This window comes from Mastigoproctus giganteus, chromosome 14 (genome assembly GCF_048544385.1).
Source record: "Mastigoproctus giganteus isolate SK-2022 chromosome 14, ASM4854438v1, whole genome shotgun sequence".
NCBI lineage: Eukaryota > Metazoa > Arthropoda > Arachnida > Uropygi > Thelyphonidae > Mastigoproctus > Mastigoproctus giganteus.
In genome coordinates, this window is record NC_143588.1 from 90365845 (window position 1) to 90384832 (window position 18988).

At 32.7% G+C, this 18988-nt stretch overlaps 1 protein-coding gene across 1 annotated transcript in view; it reads right to left on the reverse strand.

The window, feature by feature from the left end:
• The window catches only part of Prp6 (pre-mRNA processing factor 6), an 87618-nt gene that overhangs the window by 20538 nt on the left and 48092 nt on the right, over positions 1-18988 (reverse strand). The window contains exons 13-19 of the mRNA XM_090388869.1: positions 17010-17177; positions 12521-12635; positions 11353-11531; positions 10404-10525; positions 5198-5291; positions 1982-2146; positions 1098-1274 (exon numbers count right to left, since the gene is read on the reverse strand). Coding sequence (XP_090244995.1) covers positions 1098-1274; positions 1982-2146; positions 5198-5291; positions 10404-10525; positions 11353-11531; positions 12521-12635; positions 17010-17177 — 1020 coding nt within the window. The remainder of the gene's footprint in view (positions 1-1097; positions 1275-1981; positions 2147-5197; positions 5292-10403; positions 10526-11352; positions 11532-12520; positions 12636-17009; positions 17178-18988) is intronic.

Here is an 18988-nt window from a genome sequence, read left to right on the forward strand (position 1 = left end):
CAAACTTTTAGAGGGAATGGTTGTGTGAATTTTTTTTTTTGGCTAATGCTACATAAGCTCATACACTTGCTTTCTTGCATCAAATGCCTCTATTACTATTACTATGCATACATGCACAAGTATAAGGAATTTTTAGAAACTACGAATCTTATAGTTTCTTAAAATCCCTTAAAACACTTGAGGAAATAAGAATGATATCAAGAGATATCCAGTTTTTACAGAATATTTCAGTATTAATAATTTGAAGATAACCTTTAAATCTATGAATTCTCTCTCTCTCTCTCTCTCTCTCTCTCTCTCTCTCTCTCTCTCTCTCTCTCTTTCATTCAAAGTCTTTTGGACAAAGTTCTGATTTCTGTCCCACCAAATGTTTGGTTTATGTGGATCTTTCCTGACTACAACACCAGGGTCCATTTCATTACATCAGCACCTTCATTAACAGGCAGTCACTCTTCTATAGATATTAAATTTTTACAAAATGCACTTGGGCAGCTTGTTTTTACTGGGGGGGGGGGGTGTTTACTGGGAATATTTACTTATGGAAGAAAAAGAAGCAATCTCTATTCTGCAGATTTCCAGTTTTTACAGAATATTTCAAAATACACTTGGCTGGACTGTTGTTTGGGAGAGGGTGCTTGCCCACGTGTGTGTATGTGGATCTCTGAAGATGAATCTCATAATTTCTAAAAATTGTTGGATTATTCAATTTGGTCAAACAAAATACGTTATTTTTACAATGTTTATGATGCAATAATTTATTAACTCTTAGCTACTATGTGGATGACAATTTGCAAAAAATAAACTGAAATCGAGATAATAATCCTCTGAAAATATGACTCAAATATGGAACCTCTTCAGAACATCATAATTTTGGTATGTTTACTTTTTTTAATAATTTAATTTAAATTTTTATTATATTCATTTTTTATTAACTTTTCTAAAAATATTATTAAAAAAGAATTTAAAAGTTGTCTGATATTTATTTATTTTATAATAATACCCCCCCCCCTGCAACATGTGCACAATGTTAATTTTTATCAAGAAATGGATTGTGTACATGTATGTATGCAGGTGACACAAAAGATGCAAAAACTTACCCCTGTATTATAAGCTTCTCTGGCTTCATCTATTTTGCCTTCTTGCTCCAAAATCTCACCTTTCATCATCCATAACTTAGCAAAATCTGAATAGAGTTTAATCCCTTCTTCCAAGAGAGCCATTGCCTTTACCAAGTCTCCAAGAGCCCATTCCAATCGCACAGATTTCATCATCACCTAAAATAAGGAAATGATTCTACTTAGGAGCAGTTAGTCATTCAGCATTCATTATAAAAATAAAATAAGGTAACAAAAAATAACTATTATACTTTAAAATTAATGGTGTTAAAATGCTTTATATTATCAGCATGCAGGTTTCAACAGACTGAAAATCACAGTATTTTTGTGCATATGCAGATCCAAGTTATGCAGCAGCAAATAAAAGCCAGATGACAGTGTACAGAGATGATAGTTTATTAAATTTACTGACAGATGTTGTTTTTTTTTGTTTTTTTTATTGTAGTATCAAATATTACAATTCTTAGATTCAGTGGTCCATATCCTTGTTATAAATAAGTTTCACTGCATTACACTATTTTAACAACATCATTAATTTAACAATGTGGCTCATGGAGAAGACCATAAGCTATTTTTTATTGTCTAAATGTATAAAACTTTCTGAAGGCAAAAATATTAAATAAGAATGAAATGAAATAGAGATTGAATGAAAAATTTGGTACTTTGACTGCTACTCAAAGTTTAAAATAGTACAGTATGTCAATAAATTCAGGAGAAAACCACCTGAATTTAAATGGAGAAATAAGGCTCATCACCCAAAGCATACCAGTCAGTTAATAGCATTCTCTACGAAAACTAATAAGTACACATTTTTGTTTATTGTTTAAATTATTTAAATCATCAAATAATTCATTCATTTTACTTACCCTTGCTGTTGGAGCACTAGCTCTGGCCTTGGCTAACAATAATCGAGCACGTTCATATTCATTATTTTCACTTTCGAGTTTTACGGCTGCAAGCCAGATTTCTTCACTATTAGGATTAGCTTGAAAGGCTAAAGCAAGGATACTACGGGCAGCTGGAACATCACCCTGTCAAATAAAACCAAAAAGATAATTTTTGAATAAATGTGACCAAACCTCTACAAATGAGTAATTGTTTAGCACACAGGACATTTAAAAAAAAAAAAAATTATGACAGGAAGAACCATGTAACATAAGAATAATAATTACATAAGGCACTGATCTCTCATATGGTGAGGCACATGTTATAAATAAATAGAATTTACTTATGGAAATATCAGAAATACCTAGTGTGCATGTGAACATTAATACAGCACCAAACTTTTTCACAAATTAATAACTGTTTTATAAATTTTACCACAGGGCATTATGGAAAAATCACAACACAAAGAGCCACGTAACACAAAAATGACAATTACATAAAAGACTGATATCTGGTGTGGCACATTAAAAGCAAATAGAATATACTTTTGAAGTGTTGATATTGTCTGCTTCTATATGATAAATTTAAAAAGCACAGACCTGTTAACAACAAAGACATGGGAAGAGGACATGCCCAGGCTCTCTGAGGATGCATATGAACAATCATTTGAAAAGTTAAGTTATTGAGAACTATATATGAATCAATTAAAAATTCTTAAAATTGTAAACCCCTCTCTAGTGCACTTACAAAAAAGTCACATAAGCAGGTGCATTGCACAAATGTACGAGGTACTTTATATTTAAGGGAAAAAAAAGACAAAGAAGTTTAAAATGGTGTACTTAAAAATTATATTCTTTATTTTTATCAATAATAAGTACAAATAATATCTTTAGAAAGAGCAAAAACAAATCTCAACTACCTCATTTCCAATACACAGTGTTCCAGAGAAAAAAGAAATCAAAATTTATTTATTTAATAATTAGACCATTGGCAGTTGCGCAAAAATACAAGATTGTTGGTTCTAAGGTGCATCAGTAAATTACGACATATTGCACTACTGTGTCTTATGTCTATACAACTGCACATGCTCATGGGCCAATCTGTATGTTGTGGGCACCACAAAACCTTACTCCCTCTGCTGGAGATTGGCTAACTGCAGTCCTGATTGAAAAGGCTTTTAGGAATTCCTCCAGTCACTGATGAGACTTGAACCAAGATCTCTCCAAATGAGTGGCAAAACCATTATATGGTCATAGAGGATCATATACAACACACTGCCACTTTTAAGATCAGTTTGATTACATTCAACAGATGAGGGAAACTATGAAAAAATGTTTCTTCAAATCCTATGAGTTCTAAATGAACCAGATCATTTTTGACTACGAAATATCAAAAAATTGACCATGCAATCACCAGTAGGTTTGAAGCCTATTTAACTGTAGTGTGTTTATAACTCATAATACAGGATAATGTATTTATCATTGTTTCACACTTTTCCTGCTTAAAAATAAATTCTGGTAATAACATTTAGCAAAATGCTGAAAGAGGCAGTTTTCAAGTGGTTTTCTCTTATTCAATTTTACTGAAAAATTTATTTTCAAAGTAGAAAAAAGTGTGAATCACTGAAAAAGAATTATTTAATTAATATTTAATACAGTGGACCCCCACTTTATGATATTAATCCGTTCCAGAGACACCATCGTATCGTGAAAATATCATAATGTAAACCAATAACATATTGTTTTTTGGTAATTCATTCCAAGATGTCGGAAGTTGAAATTTTTGCTATATAATTAAGCTATTTACTCTCTAAAAGGTGATTGTTATAATCAAAATTGTACATATTGATTACAGCAAAACACAAAAAATCACTTCAACTAAAGGATGCAAAAAAAAAAAAAAACATCTGTATACAGACTACTATTGGCTGAGAGGAAGGACCACATGGTCCGGTCGCAGGTAATCATAAGCCAAACCCATCGTAAAGTGAAATAAGTTAGGTGCCTCTTAACATGGTCACTGGTTAGTAGAATCACCTCTTTTAAAAATAAAATAAATAAATTTTCTGTTTATACTTCGAGACGACCAAACAGTCAGAGGAGTTCACAAGATAGCCAGAATACAAGAAACAGCACCGTATTCAGCAGTCATGGGCTTGAACCCCCAGTCACTCAAGGCACGTGTACTTATGCATCCACGCACTGACCACTCGGCTACGGCGGCCTTTTACTAGAATCAAATTTCAGAAACCCAATTCAAATCATTAACATGCACTACACTTTCATCGTTATCATATGTTCGGTTATAAGAATCAATTTTGAATGCCTTTGTGATATTTTTCTAAAGCACATTTCTGGAGGTCACTACCATAAAACAATATGCAGTTTCCTGTTTATTGGGCTTTTCCATTAGTGCAATCTATTATAAATGGGTAGCAAACTCAATCTTACTGCATTTGCAAGAATACCTAAAGCTGGAATTCTGTGGGTTTTTATGTTATTGTGATGAAATGTGTTTCCCCTTCCTCTTCAATCATATAAAAAAAAAGAAAAAAAAAAAAAATGCCAGTGAACAGAAATATTAGTTAGTTAGCATGTACATATTATAACAGTAAGTAAGCTATGTACGTAATCTGTTTTTTGTTGTTTGTTATTTGGTTTTTAGGAGCATTGGCAACTAAGGCCATATTGCAGTGGTCATTCCCTGACCTTTTCGCATTCTCCGTATTTGGTGGTCATGGGCTTTAACCCCGGTCTAATCAAGAAGAGTGTGCTACGCACTGCTGCTCCTGCCCACCAGGCTACGGAGGCACCATGTACGTAAGCGTATTTTTATTTTTATTTTGCTTACCTGTGGAAAATATTCTTTCGATTTTCATGTATCATTAAATTTTGTTAATTGGCAAGGTAATAAAGTGTAAATTTGTGCTTTATCTTTACTTTTATAGCCTGTGAATAATATTCTTCCTATTTTTGCTTATCACAATCACCATTTAATAGAATTAAAATTCAATTCACAAACATGATCACAGTGACCAGCGCTTACCACGTATCGTATAGTTAACAGAGAGTCCATCGTAAAGTGCAGGTCCACTGTAATTCAATTTACATTTCATGTATATTTGCACATGCACACAAGCATGCATATATCTTCATTACTAAACATAAACCATTAATAATAAAATGGTATCTACTTACTGTTAACCATTTTGATTTAGCTCCCATCAACCAAAGAACTTCTGCTTTTGGACAGTGAGCAACAGCACGTTGCAGAAGTGTTTCCAGTGATTCTCTATGAATAAACCAAAGAAATTCAAATGAATAACTTGAGAAATATGGCATCACATTTATCATGTAAATGTGTACAATAATAATAGGACATATATTATATCCCTTTTATATAATAGACTGATAAACTAAAGTTTTTAAATATTAGCCTGAACCAAAAGGTTTTTTCCCCTAACATTTATCATTCACAATATCTAGGATTTGCCTCAGCATTGCATTACAATTAAATGGCACTTTCCTCCTGAAGAGCATATGACATTCCTCTTTTTTTTTAAATACAAACTTTGGCTTGCAAGCTTGGTAAAGAAAAGCATATTAATTAATTAGAAGAGGAGATCTACTTGACTGTTCATCATTGTGAGATAATTAATTAACCGAGACTACACTATTATATCACATGGTAGATTTAAGTACTGTATTTGTCGGCTTATAAGATGTTGCAGTATGGAAGACACACCCTAATTTTGGAATGGTAAATTTAAGAAAAAAAACTTTTGAAAAAAATTTATTGTTCATAATGGAAATTTAAAATTCAATAAAAATAAAACCCCAAAGCCAATAAAGAAAGGTACAGGATTATTACTCTTATTATTCTGGTATTATTCAACTTCAGATTCATTACTGACTTGATCATCATTATTCTCAGCATCATCCTCTTCACTAATATCACTGGCACTCTCATATAAATCCCCTTCAATGCCATCCATTGCATTACTTATACCACATTTTTTAAAGAATTTGACCACAATTTCAGTCTAAACATCATGCCATGACCTCAGCACCCATTCACACACTTGTGCTATTGATGGATGTTCCATCCTTCCCATAGGCATCGTGTCATGGTTCCCCTCTATCATCCATTTATTCCATTGCTCCTGCATGTTATTCTTGAATGGCTTACTGATGCTGACATCTAACGACTGTAACTGGGAAGTTAAGCCACCAGGAATTACCTCCAATTCTGCTTTCATCATTTTGGCCAGTTGTTTGATGTTTTCAGTCCTATGTGTTCTAAACTGATCCCATACTAGTAGTGCATTTTTACGTAGTAGTCCATCAGGATGCTTGGATCAAATTTTTACAAACCAATCCGTGATACATTCTTCATCAATCCATCCTTGTTCTAGTTCTTGTGTGTAAGCTTAACCCATTTCTTTTCATGAAGCGATAATACCAAAATTCAGTTCCTTTAAAGTCGTGTATCCCAATATCAGCTGCTTGTTTCCGTGCTTCTACTATTATCATTTTAGTACTCACTGCAATACCCATGTCTCTAAGTTCCATTATCCAACTACACAAGTTTTCTGCCAAATCTGGCCATTTAGGTGGAATTTTACAAAGGCTGTGCTTTGTTTTATCAGCTTCTTGTAATAAAACTTCCTGCTTCCTCCACTGACGGATCATCTTCTCAGTAGGTGGTGGTTTGAAATTTTATTCTGCTGCTCTATTCCTGTGTTCTTTGGCATATTGTACTACTTTTAGTTTAAATCAAGTAGTATAATTTTGCCTTCTTGATGTGCCATTGATTAGGGCTTGAACATATAACTGGCCTTCAGTGACTCCAACAACAGCCTGGTAATTAACATATAGTAGTTAACTATCTGTTAACTACTATACATTAACTCTCGGTTTTGCGCATATGCTGTATTGCCACTTTTGGCTTCTTAGATGCAGGGCAATTTTTTAAGGTATTTATAAGATAAAAAAGTGCATCTCATAAGCCAACAAATACAGTAATTTAATGGTACAATTTGAATGACTGAAACACTTCAATGACAAGCAATTAAACAATTCTCGCTACATTTCGGGAACTCACTGTTTCCTGTTTGTTGTTATTATTTGCTTTTTAGGAGCATTAGCAACTGCTATATTGCTCCGGGGATATGCGGTGGTATTCTCTGACCTTTCCGCATCCTACGTATTTGGTGGTCACAGGCTCGAACCCTGGTCTAATGAAGAAGCGTGTGCTACCCACTGCTGCTCCTGCCCACCTGGCTATGGAGGTGCCACCGTTTCCCATCTTCAGGCCTGTGGAGTTAGAACATTGGTTTGAGGCAAGTTTTCTAGAAAGTTTTACAAAATTCTATTAATAATAAAATTATGTTAAATAATTAATTAAAGTTGTAGAAGTTACCAATGGGGTTATAGTTGCTTGGTTTCAACTTTCGGTTACATAAAATAAATCTTTTGTGGGTAATTTTGATAACGTTCGACAAAGAATATTAGTATATATTATAAGTAATTAATTGGTTAATTGATTAATTTATATAGTTTTGCTGGAATCCTTAAAGCTACCCACCTATGCTATTAAGTCGGTAAAGTTTACCTGTTTATATGATCGTGGAGTGGAGTTTACTGGGAATTACTTGGTGTAGCCAATGGGAAGGTTTTTTTTTTTTTTTTTTTATGAGCTGTTTTGGATACCGGAATGTATATTATTATGGGGGATTTACCTCTGGGTGTGCTGGTGACAAGATTATGAAAAATAAATCTACGAATTCAGTTGTTTTAGAGTGTTGGAATCTTCTTTTTTCTTGTGATCTTTTCCAGGATTTCTGCTTGGGATAGATTGTAATAGGCACTGCGGAAGGTGACTCCTTGACAGAGGCTTAGCAATAAATAAACAAGAAGTCACCTTCCACAGTGCCTATTACAATCTATCCCAAGCAGAAATCCTGGAAAAGATCACAAGAAAATTCCAATAACTCTGAACAACTAAATCCATAGATTGACTCTCCTTAACCTTGTCACCAGCACACCAAGTAAATAAAATGTCTCATAAAAATAAAAAAAAAAACCTCCCCATGGGTACACCAAAATCAACCCTACCTACAATATAAACCTTCTCTCAGACCATGCCAAGTAATTCCCAGAAAATTCCACACCAGGATTTCATAAACAGATAAGCTTTTCCAACTTAATAGCATAGGAGGGTAACTCTAAGGATTCCAGCAAAACTATATGCATTAATTAATTAATTAATAAATAAATTAATTAATTAAGATATACTAATAGTCTTTGTAAAATGCTGTAATTATTGTAAATTGGATATTGTAAAAAAAAAATATTGTAATTAAGATTCATAATAATGTTGGATGTTATCAAAATTACCGATAAAAGAATTATTTTGTAACCCAAAACCAAGCAACTGTAACTCCATCGGTAACTTTTACAACTTTAATTACTTAATTATTTAACATAATTAGATTATTAATAGAATTTTTGTATAACTTTCTAGAAAATTTTACCTCAAACCAACGTTTTAACTCCACAGGCCTGAAGAGTTTCATCATTCAAATTGTAGCATTTCAATAATAAATTATTTAACCATATCGTGCACTACATGATGTATTTTAAAGTTTATACTTCATCAAGCACCTGGGATCATGCTCTAACTTTATTTCATGATTGTTTTGTGAAGTTTGCAGTGATTTAGCACTTTCCCCATAATGAAATATTCTTGGATTTTTCTGGAACATAAATTCAACTAATTTTACTAATACAGGAAAAGTCCACATACTCATGGAGTTACACTCACTTGCAGTAGTGCTCAAATTTGCATTATGAATTCCTAAGTAAGTCAAAATTTTTGATGTGTGTATTTTACTATATACTATGCATGCTATTTTGTGCAATAAAATAATAAATATACACTATAAGATATAAATTTAGTTTATTTTTTAAATCAACTATACAAAGTTAGAGTTTCAGAATTATAAAATAGCTGATGCTAATTAGCTTAATGAAATTATATCTCTTACTTTCATGTGTTTTTGTAGCTACTAGGTTTTACACTGTCTAGGGCAGCATCCTGCAACCTTTTTTATCCCTCGATCCCCTTTTGCTTCCTACTTTTCCCAACAGACTTTCAAAATCAAAAAATGTTTTTTATTGTTCTCAATGATAAAACACTGATCACAAAAATATTTCTAACCCCCTTCTGTGTTTCAAAGTAAGCAGATTTAAAAAATAAATTAAAAATCTATTCATCTATCTGTACACAGTCTGCTCAATACATAATTATTTATATCTCAGCTTTTCGAAAATGTTAGAATAAAAAAAAATTGTCTAAAAACTTATGTCTCAGAATTAGTATGATGGGTGAGCTTGTATCTTTTTGTCTAGTATGTAACCCATCTGACATTCACTTAAAAGATGAAACAATTGTCTGAAAGCCTGTTGCAGATCTTACTTGTCCCTCTCAGACAGCAGGTGGTTTTTTTTAAATAAATGGCAGAATTAACCTCTTCACAATGCCAACTATTTGAAAGTATTGCAATATTACAGGCAACTTGTGAAGACAAAGTTTATTCTATTGTGAGTGATAAGACCATAATGCACTAACTTTCTATTTAAATACTGCTAGCTACAAAAACACACGAAAGGACAAGACCTCTTCACAATGCCAACTATTTGAAAGTATTGCAATATTACAGGCAACTTGTTGTGAAGACAAAGTTTATTCTATTGTGAGTGATAAGACCATAATGCACTAACTTTCTATTTAAATACTGCTAGCTACAAAAACACACGAAAGGACAAGACCTCTTCACAATGCCAACTATTTGAAAGTATTGCAATATTACAGGCAACTTGTTGTGAAGGCAAAGTTTATTCTATTGTGAGTGATAAGACCATAATGCATTAACTTTCTATTTAAATACTGCTAGCTACAAAAACACACGAAAGGACAAGACACTCCTTCAAACTTCACAACTGGATGAAAGTTCCTGCATTACTGTTGTTTACAAGCACAGTAATTTTACTATGAAAGATGTATATATATATTGTTTGGTGTTAATGCATTATATTATTTTGTATTAAAGGAGAAAACCTATGCTAAAATGTTTCCCAATGTAAAGAAACATTATATTAAAATTTTAAGGGAGTTCAAAACTCAGAAACAAGAGTTCCCTGAGTGTTATTGTAGCTAGCAACAATAACAATTGAGTCACTTAAGGAGAGGTTAAAAAGTGACCTAGAATATTCTATGAAATAATTTAATTAACATTTAGGTGATATGAAAAACAAGTTTAGATTAAAAGGTATATACTTCCACTTTAGTAGTACAAATTTCAAATGATAACAATCAGCATTCAAAACATGAAATCCCTACCTTGTACCGTGGTTCTTCTCAAAGTATGCCGCTCTTAACCAGATGCTCTTTTTACTCGGAAAAACTGAAAGGGCATGTGCATAAATTGCTCTTGCACATTCATAAGCAGACTGAGAAGCACACTGTAAGATAATTTTGTATTTTATATATAAAATAAAGACATTTTACACAAACATAACATGTATGTGTAAAAGAATAACAGATGTCATCAGTATCATATTTCATCTAAATAATGAAATGGAGGCACATGCATACCAAGCAAAGATAACTGTGGCCCTGCAGAGTGCTAAGTTTGCACTCTGCAGGTAAGGTTTCAGTCACAATTTTTTCTAACACTATAACTACAGATTTTATACAATATAAAAACAGCAAAACAATGAAAGAATGAAGTGTCAATTACTGTAATCTATTCAAAAATTAGCTTAAGCCTAGCATATCAGAACAAATACACTGAGTATCCTGAGTAAAGGAGTTTTATTTCAGCGTGTTGGCCTACAAGTATCTCATAAAACTGCTTACACCATTAAAAAAACTTGGATTTAAGATTTCAGAACATTAACCCCTGAATACTTAAAAAGTCAACTGAAAGGCTATCAATTTTATAGTGATAACCAAAGTAATGAAAGAAATGCAATTCTGAGTAGGTGCAGACAAGAGTTCCTCTTGCAGGAAATAAAAATGCTTGTACAATGTCAGAATGAAAATTAATAAAAAATAATCTTCCTATTTAATGTAGTCTTTTTTAATATATGTATCATCACATGCTTTAAGTATCTTATACCCAGTGAATCAAAATATCAGAAGACTTAAAAATCATAAGATTAGATAGCCTAATTTTTTTTTTATAAATAAAAGCTCTTTTGACTCAGCATCTAAAATGCAACTTGACACTTTCTTCTAGAGCGAGATCAAAGATCTAAAAAATCCTATATCCAGTTATGATACTTACTGCTTCTGCATCTTCCATCCAAGTGTGCTTCCGATCTTCGTCTTCCACACCAATACCAATAACAGTTTTAATAATGGCTTGACAAGTAAGTACTGAACCAGACTTCTCACATTCAATGGCATCCTTAAGCCATTGTTCTCGATTAATTTCAACCCCATTGGCATGCAATGATGTGATAGCTAATGAGAGGAGATAAAAATTATATATTAATTTAATATTTATTCTGCAATCACAATAACAGGGAAATGTAAATACAGTAACAGCAGAACTGAAGATGCTAATTGGATAATAACAAAGTAAGTTTTATAGATATCAAAAAAGTTGTATCATCTAAATACTAATAAATGTGTGCATTGGGGATATATAAAATTAATCTGAGAATTAAATTACCACCATTAAAGTTGACCATTAAATACAAGTTAGTGGCATGTTGAAAGTGCAAAACTGTTGCACCTGAATAATGGTGATGGTTTAGCTGGATAAAAATCCTTCACCCTTTTTTCCCCAACTAAAAGCAAACTAAATTTTTTATTCATTGGCTGATTTTCTCACATTGCTAAAATTATGCTTCTCTCAAATGTTGCTCTGGTTACACTATAAAGATCAGTTTCTGCTTCTTGAAAGGCAAGGTCTGCCATTCTTCATAAAAATTAGTCTTCTGGCACCCCAAGGCAGTTAACAGACAATTGTAGCTGGCATCACTCAAAGGAAATGTGATGCCAGGGCTGCAATTCATGGCTCTGCCTCTACCCTCTTACTTAAAAGTCTACATTTCAACAGCTGTGCTGATGACAAAAAAGAGATAAAAAAACTACACACAGAGATGACCTGCAATCAGCAATTCAAAGGATCACTGAATTGAGGAGCCCGTGGGTAGGCTTTGGCAGCTTAGGGGAGAGAGAGAGAGAGAGGATAAAATTATGTAAGGTCAAAGGAAACTTCTGCTCATTCATTCATGTTGAAGATAATACAAGTACATTCAATTTATTAAGGAATGCAAGTAATGGTTCAACACAAGACCTGTTTAGCCTATTTTGCTCTGTCTGCCATCTTTTTTTTTGCCATAAATATTCTGTAGGATTTTAAACAAATCACATGAATGCACTTCAGAAAAGCACAAAAAAAATATATAAAGTATATATTAAATTTTTTAAAAATACATTTTTACCTCTGTCAACAATTTTTTCTACCATATGAGTACTGCCATGAGCTTCCTCTAATTTGGCTGCAGTAGTCCAGATTTGTCTATCTGTAGGGATGTTTTCTCGAGCTTTATTTAATACCTGGACAAATAGTGCAAAAAAGTGTCACACACACACACACATATATATATATAAATAAATGGGTTTTTCAATGTAACTCTTTAAAGGAAAAGTTTAAAGAGTTACATAAAAAGAGGTATACAGAGATGAAACGGTTTCAGTGAAAGCAAGATTAATAAATTAGGTATGACAGATGTACCTAAAAGTGCAAAACAGCATTAAAGGATGCAAGAGTATATGTAAGTTGTAATAATATTAAATTAAATGAATTATGCCAGTAACTATAAGGGTGAGGAAAGTAGAAAAAGAGGAGTAGTAGATTAGTGAAAGAATATTAATATCCTAGAGGTTATGATGAATTAAGTAAATTATGGGCTGAATTGCCAAGCCAATATAAAGTGGGGGAACTGTAAAGTAAAATTAGTACAACAAAATACTAATAAAATGCAAATGAAAATGGTATAGCTGTCATCAGATATGGGGGGGAACATTTTTAGTAAATGGTCTAATACAGATATTGCAAAAATGCTTGATCTGATGTTAGCCAAAATAAATATTGATACATGATCAGGCATTTCATCAGGGGGCTACACCTGACCATGTATCAGGAACCACATTTCTATACTTGTCCATAGTAGTAGCAGAAAAGTGAAAGGCCAAAAAGGAATGAAATGAAATTAGCACTTTCTAATACTGTATGGACATGGTAGTCCCAACACAGTGTAATTTATTTAGGTAAAAATAAGTATCAAGTTGGGATAAAAATGGTTAAAATTTTTATCCCAACTCTTTCACCTTTTACTAATCTACTACTCTTCTTTTTCTACTTTCCTCACCCTTATAGTTACTGGCACCTTGTGTAACTTTCACATCCATTTATGCATACTTAATTTAATTTAATATTATTACAACTTATATATATATATATATATAATAAAAGTATTAAGAATATAAGTAAGCTTTACTTGTACCTGAGCCCAACTACTTACCTCTACTTCATTCATCTTTCTGCTTTACTTGTTCCTACTTCTTATGTCGTGTGAGGCATTAGTTTTATGAACGCAATATGCGGGATTTTACCTTCTTTCTTTACACAATTTATTTTTCGCCTTAACAAAGTTTAGCTGCTTTTCACTGCTACTTTGTAAGCTAATATATCTCTCAACTATCCTGAGAAGTTTGTGCACCATGTATTTAACTGCGTTCATCATCACATATATCATTTCAATTTATACATCTAGCTAGCTTACAGACATCATACCATGCATTTTCTTTCTTTTTTTTTTTTTTTGCCATTTTCTAATGCTGGGAACCGCTAGTGTACCTATACATAAATATATTGGCATGCCACCATATTGGTCTTTTTCAGTCTTGCAAGGTAACGGTAAGTTCCTTTCTTCTGGCCTATTCCTACATTTCGATATCATTATTTCAGTTTTTCAATTCTTTTTACTTGCTTCTGTAAGGTTATCCATGATCTGTATGCCCTACTAATTATAATTACATTTACTGGCACAATTTATTAGACCTTATTCTTGCTGCGAAATTTCAAATTTCGTTCTAAACATTTTGTCGACAGCACACGTGCACCAAAGCATACAGAGCATGTCGGAAACAGAAGCAAGGACATTGCCATCTTTCTCATAATTTTGGTGGATGGCCTCTGATGAAGACACTGAAATTGTGAAAAACACTGCAATGTAGTCTTATTTTGGTTGTCTTTTCATATCTTATTTTAATTTCTTGCCAACTATCTGTCTCTTTTTCATATCTTACCTGGTCACCACACCCTACCATATATTGCTACATTTCTTATCCATTTTGTCGAATTCACTTCTTGTGTATACCATAGATTCAATAGGTATAAACAAAAAAATCTTCTTCACACTTTCTTCATATCATAAATATATATATATACATAAAAAAACTAGAAAAACTGATAACCAGTAAAATATAGTATATTATACTGTATTTGACTGATAACATACACTATATAATACAACTTTCCAATTCCCATGAATGTATAAGAAAACATTAAAATCTATTTCTCTGTTTTATATAGTATTAACATCAAATAAAATTGTATACTTTATTGCATTCAATTTTCAACAAAGAAATCATTCTACTTCCAATGAAGAATGAAGCAATTTTTTTTGCTAAGGCTTCAGCATATGTTCAATTTTGCGACACCATTATTCACAATCAGCTTAAGTTGCTAATATTTTTAATGTCAAAATATCAAAACAGCTGCCCTGCCGATGTCTCAGATTTCTAAAAGTATGGTAGATTCACCTGTTCAAGTGATGCTATACAATTTTTAAAGATACAGGTATTCTCTGCTTAGGATTCTTAATTGGGGCCAGTGTTAAGTGAATCCATTAAGCAAGGGAGATTTATCCATAGGAAAGAATGTAAATAATTTTAAATGGTTGGGGTGACTAAGTGTTTGTGTTTCTGGCTGATACTAAGGAACTATTTCTCTATATAACAACTTTAAATGTAGCAAAAGCATTTAAATACATATATTATGCAATAAAAGATAAATAGAGTATATTTTCACGAAAATGTGAGAAAATATACCTTCAAATTATGGAATATATGTATTCTGTAATTAAGTTATTTACAATAAAAGCTTGCAACATTGGTAATTTTCAGATTGCTTAAAATCACAAAATTTAATGTAAATCTAGCACTCTCCTGAATCCAGTCTTTTTTTTGAATATCCAGTTTGGCCTACAATGAAATGTTTTTTTGACGACTTTTAACCTTCTTTGCATTATTAGAACTAGCTGACTCACTTGATAATCTTCAAGGCCATTTAAAAAAAAAAAAAGTTGAAACCTACCTACATGATAAACTGAAATCAATCACATGGACAAAAAAAATGCACATAAACAATAGGTAAACCAGAACTGATTGGAACTAAAACTAAAGTGGAGGCAGCATTGCTGAGTGGTGCTAACTATCAAGAAATAGCAATTCCTAATAAGAAGTCTGACAAGCAACAACACTTCAATAAACTTCAGTTAATTAATTAGAACCAAGGTGTAGTGGGAGCACCTACACCTTGGTTCTAATTAATTAACTGAAGTTTATGGCATTTTATAGCCATAAACACAGGAAATTTGCCAATAGACTGTTATAGAAAATTAATACATATGTAAATTATTCATGTGCATAAAAAATAACTTTTTCGATAACAAACAGACTCTTCCAAAGTTTCTTTTTGTCATAAACTGGAAATTCTTTGCAGCAGTTTGCCTGTCAATTCAGCTATTTTATCATTAATTACAACATTGGTTAAAAATTAACTTAAGTCAAAGGACGCACCCTTGAAAGCAAGTGATGTGATTTACAGTTAGCTGGAAAATCTAAATGAAGAGCATTAATTTATTTTATTTATTATTTTTTTTTTTAGCAGGCCGCTCAGGCACTCAAACACCTCTAATGGGTAACTTCTCCCAAGGAATTTGGAGTGATTAGTGCAATTCTAGGGGAACAGAACACAATTCTGGGGAAGGGTATCATAAAATACAAAGCATTATAGTAAATAAGCAAGTAAACCATATTATAGCAGGGAACAACTGTATTAGGCAAATTACACAGCACCAGGGATAATGGTTTGTCTCATAAGCATGAGCCTTAGCACTGGACATTTGGCTTTAGTCTTCAGTGGGAGCAGAATGATCCTTGTGGTGGAAAACTGAATAGTAAAGCATACAAAATTTATTTTATTTCAACTTCTGCATTCAAATATCCCCCCCCCCTGCAATCCTACAATATTAAACTTTTTGCTTTGTTAACTTTCACTGGCTGCATTGCATGGGGGGGGGGGGGATATTTCAATGAGAAATATTCATAATATGTTTTTTTTTGTTTTTTCCTTGTAAACAAATACATGTACCATAAAAATAAAATACTATATTTGTAATGAAAGTAATTATTTAAAAATAACAATTGGAAAACAATGTCTCACAACACAAGTAGTTGCAAAGCATATATTTAATTCCAAATTTTCCAACTTATAACATGCTAAGTATAAATAATTAATGCCTTTCAGGACTAAAAATGACCAATAGTGGTAGGCCCATGTAGTAAAATTGTGCTGCAATCAAGTCAACAATATTTTGTATTGTAGAAACAAGCCTATATTATTAATAATTTCAAAATCAAATGGTAAGACTACACAACCTCTGCATCATCACAGTTTTACAGCATAAGCTTGCTAGCACAAATTTAATTATCTTCCCTAAAATAAATTTTCCAATAAAAAGAATAATTCTTTTTATTTTTAGAGGATAAATAATTACTAAAACATGCCAATACCAATCTGTTAAGATGGGATTGAGATAAAAAAAAAAAATAAATAAAAACAATAACTTTATATTCTATTACCTTTCTGGCATTTTCATATGTTTCTAATCGAGCAAGAGCAAGCCAGAGTTCCACACTAGTAGGACAGCATTCAACTGCCCTGCTCAAAAGAATGCGAGCATCCTCAGGTTCTTCAAGTTCAACAGCAGCTTTCCAGAGTCTCACTGAATTTGGAATATGCTCAAGGGCCTAAAAAAAAAATAATAATAATAAAAAAACTTAATCCACTTATATTTTAATTACGTCACCTTTGCTTTAAAAGTAGTTTTTAATATTTACTAATCTAACACTTAATAAAATAAAATGGAAAATTTATATAGGTAGTCGAAATAATGGATTACGTCAGAAATTAATCTGTTAGCACAAAATGCTTGTAATCTAGAGCTCCGTAGAAACACACACAGCAAAATATATTTACTTAATATTTTCAATGCATGTTAAAATATTGCTTGTATCTGTTCAAATGGATTTTTTGATAAAAAAGAATGGGACATTTATATTTGTCAAACTTTAAACACTACTTTGTAAAAGCATTTGGATAAATGTAATATTCTCCAGAAAAAGATAATACTGCAACTAACAGAATGCAATGTTGGCACTTTATTCCAGCTTCTGGAGCATTTCTATTTCTCAAATATTAGAATCTGAAAGATACTGTATTTCCCCACGTATAAGACGCACCTTAATTTTGGGGCCCGAAATTTGAAAAAAAAACTGTATTTCATAAAGTTATTGAACTCAAGTTTTATTCATCATAAAATTCATACAACTCATCACTGTCAAAACTCCCATCCATTAGCTTGTCCTCATCTGTGTCTGATGACAAATCACTGTTCATATATTGCCTCGTCCTCAGTTCCATCTATGGCATTTGAAATGCCACACTTCTTAAATGACTTGACAACGATCTCAACCTTGATATTATCCCAGGATCTTTTCACCCAGGTACAAACTTCTATACAGTAATACCCCGACTTACGCGAACTCGGAGTTACACGGTTCTTAATTTTTTCATTTGGCAACACTGCCGCCCACTATCTTCAAGGTCGTTTTTCATATGCTATTGATATACGGTGCGACGGCGGCGAGTGAGAGCGAAAGATGAACAAAATTCAACTTTGCTGCCGCATGAGCTGCACACATATACAAGAATTTGCATTCCAACTGTCATATTTATATGTGTGCATTCAAATTCGTGCTCAGCTTTTGTTGGAAATTACATCGTTTTCACGAATAAAAAAACTTTCCACGCTTTAAGGTTTCCAAAGACCGATTGACAATGATGGTCGGCAGGAATGCAGCTGGTGACTGCAAGTTAAAACCTCTCTTAATTTATCGCTCCGAAAACCCAAGAGTTTTCTAAAATTAGCTTACCAGTGATTTGGAAGTCAAATCATAAAGCTTGGGTGACAGCTTCCATTTTTGAGGACTGGTTTTGTCACCACTTCATACCCGAAGTCGAACGTTATTGCAAGTCTAAATAGATTCCATTTAAATTGATCCTTCTTATTAACAATGCACCCGGTCACCCTCCTGCCACCCTAATTAATTTTGACCGATGTATGAAAGTTATGTTTTTGCCTCCAAACACAACCAGCTTGCTTCAATCGATGGACCAGGGCGTCATCAAAACATTCAAGGCCTACTACACGAGGCGTTCGTTTGCACATCTGAGTGAAGCTATGAGACAAAATAGTGAGATATCTGTTAAAGACTTTTGGAAACAATTCAATGTTTTAGATGCTGTAAGAATCATTGAAGAATCTTGGGATGAAATTCACAAAAAAACATTGAATGGTGTCTGGAAGAAACTTTGTCCATTTTTTTCAAAAACGAGATGAAAACAATGCCAGAAACTGATCATGTTGCTCATATGATAGAAGTTGTTAATCTTGCCAGGCAATTAGATTTGGAAGTCAATGGTGATGATGTCAATGAGCTGTTGAATTCACATAGTGAAGAGCTGACAATGAATGAGCTCACAGAGATGCGTGAGCAAA